This window comes from Coffea eugenioides, chromosome 8 (assembly GCF_003713205.1).
Source record: "Coffea eugenioides isolate CCC68of chromosome 8, Ceug_1.0, whole genome shotgun sequence".
Lineage (NCBI taxonomy): Eukaryota > Viridiplantae > Streptophyta > Magnoliopsida > Gentianales > Rubiaceae > Coffea > Coffea eugenioides.
In genome coordinates this window covers 30,667,128-30,673,939 of record NC_040042.1, presented here as the reverse complement: position 1 = coordinate 30,673,939, position 6,812 = coordinate 30,667,128, and the positions used below count along the sequence as shown (strand labels likewise).

The following is a 6,812-nucleotide window of genomic DNA, read 5'->3' as shown; positions in this document are numbered from 1 at the left end:
CTAGAATGGTAGCGGGTTGGATATTTTCAAAAATTCCTCTCACCAAATTCTAACCCATATAGCTAAATTTTTTACCAAACCCTATCCGGTAAAACCCTATCGATTTTAACTTCCATTACCAAACCCTTTCACTCTCGGGTTCAAATTATCCATCGGGTACCTCTGCCCGCTAATTTGAATAATTCAGAAAAAAGGTAATTAACTATTATCAAACTAAAATTAATACATACATAATATTAAATCAACACATTATATTAAATTTAAAATTTTAGTAGAGTCATACAACCTATATGAGAGGAATTCAGCATTTTATGAAGTGTAAAATGCCTGTTATTTGTGTGTGTGTGTGTGTGTATATAGATATACACACATATGAATGTATGTATGTATGTATGTTAGATTTCAAGTTTCGAATTTTTAGGATTCTCTTACCAAATCTTATTAGATTCTCCATCAGTAACCCCTCACGAATGCCAAACTTTAATGAATAAACCATTGGGTCGAGTATCTACAGATTTCGAATTTTACCTTATCCATTGTCATCTCTACTAACAACTATCCAAGGGGCAAGAACATAAATCCCTATTTTAGGTGCTATTGTCATTGAAAAGTGGGGGCTGCTTTCCTAAGTTAAATGTTAGAGATAAAATATTTTTAATGATTTACAATGTGCTTAAAATAATACAAGGATTTTTCTAGTGAATCTTTTGGGACACTTTATAGCACATTTAAATTATATTTAACTCATCATGTGAATGTACAAACTCATCCAAATTAGATTCGTCTTTTGGGAAATTAGCCCAACCTATTTTAGAATAGCTATGCAGGCAGAGTTCCTGTCCCTCACTCTATGTTTTTCCCTTCTTAATGAACTATCCAACTGTCATAGTTACCATATGAGCCACAAATATCCACTGCTATTGGGGCATCAACAATGACTTCATCTTGATTTTGAATCCACCTTTAAGGAAATGGAATTTATTCGATATTCTCCATTTACTTCGTGCTCCCACTGTTCCTGTTGAGTTGCCTTGGTTGAATTTGCATCCATTATCTACATAAATACGAAATACATAAATATATTTTCACATGGGTAATCTACGATTATAAAGTTTTACAGTGATCTACCTATGCATTTTACCCAGAATTTTAAATGTGCATTTTAACTTTCTTTGAGTAAAAAACCATTATTCTACTGCAGCCACATATTCTTTACATCAAAGCAATTTTTTTGTCATTTATAAAAGAATAACCTTTATTTGGTGGCAAATCGAGTTTATACCCGAATATTGTATGACCGTTTTTTTTTTCTCATATTTTTTTATTTGGGATCACAGTTCCCCAAATTTGTCCTTTGAAGTTAACGTTTGGGCTCCAACTCATAGACATAATTGAAAAGTTGGGATTGGAACCATACTTCAGGCGTGAAATAGAAAGAATATTGGATGAAACATACAAGTAAGATTTACGTGAATTTAAGTAACTTGCCAAATTAATTGTACAACTAATTGTATAATTGTCTCAAATTGTCAAGTTTGAACAATCAGGTCATGGCAGAAGAAGAATGAAGAAATTTTCTCCGATGTCAGTTGTTGTGCCATGGCATTTCGATTTCTACGACTAAGAGGATACGATGTTTCTGCAGGTACGGAGAAAATTTGACCAGTTAAAATGTAATTTTGTTGACAAAAAATTGGCTTAGCTCAATTTCCACAACAGATGAACTGGTGAACTTCGTAGATCAAGAATTATTTTTCAGTACAGTAAGCCCGATGTTCACAAATGTGACTACTATTCTGGAGTTGTACAAAGCTTCCCAGCTGATTATATATCCAAATGAAGAGCCTCTTGAGAGAATCCAGGCTTGGACAACAACTTATTTGAAGGATCAGTTGCTAAATCAGTCCATAATCGACAAGAAGTTACATAAAGAGGTAATGAAATTACTCTTCAACATACTCAATTGCCCACAATAGTTCGATAGTTCGATTGTGAAAACGAGCTTATATTTTTGTTATTTTATCGTCTTCAAGCCATACTACTAATGTTTTACTGTCTTAATCTAGCGGTAGAAGCAACCAAGATTGAGCCCTTAGAAAGAAAGGTCCTAGGTTAATTCTCCAAATTGGGAATTGTATTCTAATTTACTTGAGTACTAGGTCACTGGAAACAGAAGAATGAAGATATATAATTTTCTAGATGTCACTTGTTTGATAACCCCATCAATTGCTATTTCATTAAATTTATTTGATAACAGAAATTTTTTACCTATAGCTACATTAAGAGCTTGTATGCAAAATTTAGGGTCCAAGTTAAGATAGTAATACTTACTCAGTTAATGTTTCACACATGACACAAATAAACATGTACTTTTTCTTTCACACAATTCCGTACATACAAATATACTCTCTCTAACAGACAAACTAATACTTTCAAAGATGTTCTCTCACATGCACACAAACATAAAAACCATATGCATTTTTCTTTTCTCAAACACAATTTTTCGCACACATAGGCATTTTCTTGCTCTCTCTCATGTGTGTTGTTATATTAGTGTACAGTAAGTTAGCACTATTATTATTAAACCAGATGTATGTATGATATAAAATATTTTAATTCAGTTCTCAAATCAGTATTATCCTACAATATGATGTTGTGAGTTCAGCAAACTAGTTCATCAGCAGTTTTCAGCTTTCAAAATTTCAAACTTCAGTCTTTAGTCTTTTGTGGGTTATTGCCCATCTTTTTAGGTTGTTCACTCTTAGTCCCGTTGTTTCACAAAAAAAGAAAAAAAAAAGTTTGAAAAATGACAAACAATTGTTCTTTTGGTTTCTGTCAAATTGATTTCATAACACCAATATGCACACCATTCCTTATGACCTAGAAAGCGAAAGAAATACAATGACACATTAGCACGACAATTTGAAGATGATATTGACACCTTAATTGCCCACCACAATAATTAATTGTTATCTTCTTCATGTTAATATTTAACTTTATTAGGTCGAGTTTACTCTCAAGAATTATCATGGCACGTTAGCGCGGGTATTGAACAGGAGATGTATTGAGCTATATGACATTGACAAGCATCACATTCTTAAAACATCTTACAGGTAAATATTCTGAAAATTAACTGCCATATATATGTAGGCGGTGTCCAAATTGTTGCAGGAGATCATTAACCTATTTTCTGCTACTCTGGGTGCTTCAACACTGCCAACAGAGACCTTCTGACCTTGGCAATACAAGATTTTAACAGTTGTCAGGCCCTACATCAAGCTGAACTCCTAATACTTGAAAGGTAGGCATGTTTGCAAAGTTTGTACATAGTGCTAATTGATGGGAAAATGAGTAATTATGTCCTTTTATTATTTGCATCTTTTGTCTTTTTTATGGGTTTTTCAAGAATTTGTCTATTGACGATTTTATTTTTTAAATTAGCGTCACGTTATTGAAGAGGTTATGTCTTTTTTTTTCCTTTTTTTTAGGGGGTTGGAAGAAGTATTCTAGAAATATTTTTACATCATAAAAGTGAATTCTTCTTATTTAACTATTGAGTTAATAATGACCTTCCAGCGGTCCATAAAGTATAGACTTAGTGTCATTTTAGTCATCCAAATCTTGTTGTGCCTGTTGTTGAGTCCTTCAACTTCTTGATTTGTCTTTAAATGGTCACCCACCGTAATTCTGATAAATTAATCTATGTTTTCCTCCCACAGAGTTTGTTAATTTCAGATATTCTCCCGAGATTTAAATATTTATGGAACTTCTTTTAACAATTTTGCGTGTAATTTTGGTGAATCAAACATTTACATTTTGATGACAAATAATAACATTTATATTTTTTCAACTCTATCAATTTTTATTTTTTTTTTTTGGGGATAGAGTTGAAAGATTGAGAATCGAAGTGACAATGCACATAGAGTTATGGAACCATTGACATAGTTAGAGGTGTCAAAATGGGTGACTTGGGCGGGTTTGGGTTGGGTAAAATGGGTAATGGGTATAAGTGAGTCAACTCATTTATACCCATTTAATTAGATGGGTATAAATGGGTAAATCAAAAAATGAATTGGGTAACCCAATTACCCATTTATAACCCATTTATTTTAACTTTTTGTAAACTCATTTAAATTCATTTTTGCAAACTAAATTATCCATTTATACCACTCTTTGTACCCATCATTAGTTTTAAATATTTATTTATAATGTTCAATAAACTTAATTACCACTTTTTTTTCATTTATACTCTATGTCACAAAATTACCTATTATTTAATCATTGAATAATAAGAATATAAAAATTTGAACTAAGTACTATAAAAATTAATATAAAAACTTAATCCAAAAATTTTGAACTCCTAACATTTTTTTCATATATAAATTTAAAATTTCATTTTAGAAAGATAAGAAAATAGGCTAAAATTTATCATAAATTAATGAGCAAGTTAACAAACTAAGAGAAAATAAAATAATAAGATAAAACCAACAAATAATAATAATAATAATGAAACAAAAGTAGTTAACATCATGACAAAATGAAAAATTTGAAAAAAAAATGGGTGGGGGAAAAGAAGAGACTTGGGGGGAAGAGAATTCTAAATGGGTTAATTGGGTTTGATGGGTTACCCAATAATACCCATTTAATAAATGGGTATTATTGGGTAACCCATTTATACCCATATACAAAAATTTAAGATACCCATACCCATCTATTCATGGGCGGGTATGGATAAATTTAATTAAGTGGGTTGATTTGCCACCTCTAGACATAGTTAACCCTCAAGCCTTTCTAAAGTAAGGCCAATATAACCTTCTGCCACATATTACAATGATTACTTCTCAATCCTCCGCAGTAAAGAAAAATTTTGATAATTCATCTCCAAAGTAGTTTATCTTTTGCTTCCCTTTCACTAAATTCTGTTGTGTAAAATTAGGTAACCAATCGATTGTCATATGCAGATGGTACGAAAAGAACGAATTGCAGAGTTCAAGAATCCCAAAACGTGTTCTACAATCGAGTTATTTCATGATTACTGCTGATGCCTTTGAGCCTGAATTATCTGATGCTCGAATCTCATATGCTCAGACCTGTGTCCTAGTCACAGTGGTAGATGATTTATTTGATAATTGTGCTCCAAGAGAGGAATTAGTCAACCTTATCCAATTGGTTAAAAAGTTAGTACCTTCCAACTTTATCGACTTTTTCTTCTTTTCTTTCTTGCAGCTTGTTACTTTAAGTTGTACAACTTTTGATTTCCAAAATGTTAACTCAATGATATATTTGAGCCGAAACCATGCATTTAGATTGGCCATTTTTAAGCAAAATATTTTCATACTATTCCCTTAACAGGTTTTTTCAAATCACCCATTAGTCTCATATGCATCAAATGACAGCCCAAAAAAAAAACATGATGCTATAGTTTCATTCTCAAGAAAGTAAAACAAAATTCAAAGAATATATCCAAAAAATGCAAAAAAAAATGGAATGTTTGTTGTGATCTTAGTGAGTGCCATATACTTAAACCAAAACTGGAGCAATCAAAATGGACTATTGACATTAGGGTGAAAATTGTACAAATCACAACTTTATACAAATTGTGGCAGGTACTTTAGAGGTCCAAGATGACATTGTCCCTTTCTCTTGTGGTACTTTGTACTTCTTGATTACCAGACTACACTATGTGTCCATTCAATTTTGATGAATATTCCTATATAGATGGGACAAGAATTCTTTCACTCAATGTTGCTCCAAGCAAGTCAAGCTTTTCCTTTTGGCACTTTACAACACAGTAGATGAGCTTGCTGAAAAAGCTTTTGTTCACCAAGGGCGATGCATAAAGCAAGACTTGATTAGCATGGTAAAATACGAATATATTCTACAATCCTTAATAGTATAGTCCTATTTCTTGGATATTATTTGCTTGCAATTTCATACAGTGGCAGGAATTGCTGGAGGGTATGTTGACAGAGCTAGACTGGTGGAGAGAAAACTCAGCACCGACCATTGATGAGTATTTATCTGTTGGACGCACAACTATTGGGGCCAAAATCTGCGTTCTTACGGGAGCTTATTTTCTTGGACCAAAATTATCAGAGGATATTTTAAACAGTGAAGAAATGAAAAGCTTATGGACGCATGCCTCCACAGTTGGACGACTCCTTAATGATATCCAAACACAACAGGTAAATTTCTTCTGCTTAAATTCATATTCTCAGTTGAATGTTCTATGTGCCCTATGTTCCACTTGGATTGCAATTTTTTGGAGTTTTATAGCAAAATATATTATAGCAACGCAATGCATGTGATATAAAAACGTAATTTGAAAGGAATATTCCAAAAAATATTTGTGCGTGAACTCACAATCCAAACACTTAAGTTTTCCTCTAAAAATCTATTCCACCATCAATTCAGTTCATGGGACTTTGACAAGGTTAAATGCTCTATGCTTAGTTTTCAACATTGCTTGTTAGGTCTTTGATAACAATATGCTTAATTGCCCATCAAGGATTCACTGTGCAAAGAATACTGGTAGATAGAGGTTCTTGTAGACTGAGTAACTATTTCTTAGCCTATCTTATTATGTAAATAATGTCTACATATTTATTCCTTTTCACTAAATATGTCATTAGAATTCAAGTAATCTAATTAACCCATAATAGACGGACAATATTCATAACATTTGATTCAAAATACAACGTGCACTTGAATGAAATTTAACAACATAGTAGTTGTGTCATTTTTGTTAGTTTAGATATTTATAAAAAACCATTAAAGTGGAAGATTAGCTTAGCTTTTGAACTTGGGAGGGC

At 32.2% G+C, this 6,812-nt stretch overlaps 1 protein-coding gene across 1 annotated transcript in view; it reads left to right on the top strand.

The window, feature by feature from the left end:
- Positions 1-6,539, top strand: part of LOC113780514 (cis-abienol synthase, chloroplastic-like) — a 7,562-nt gene extending 1,023 nt beyond the window's left edge. Inside the window, exons 4-12 of the mRNA XM_027326311.1 lie at positions 1,386-1,458; positions 1,548-1,645; positions 1,765-1,934; positions 3,004-3,113; positions 3,224-3,301; positions 4,962-5,177; positions 5,719-5,860; positions 5,940-6,185; positions 6,474-6,539. Coding sequence (XP_027182112.1) covers positions 1,386-1,458; positions 1,548-1,645; positions 1,765-1,934; positions 3,004-3,113; positions 3,224-3,301; positions 4,962-5,177; positions 5,719-5,860; positions 5,940-6,185; positions 6,474-6,539 — 1,199 coding nt within the window. The remainder of the gene's footprint in view (positions 1-1,385; positions 1,459-1,547; positions 1,646-1,764; positions 1,935-3,003; positions 3,114-3,223; positions 3,302-4,961; positions 5,178-5,718; positions 5,861-5,939; positions 6,186-6,473) is intronic.
- The last annotated feature ends 273 nt before the right edge of the window (positions 6,540-6,812 follow it).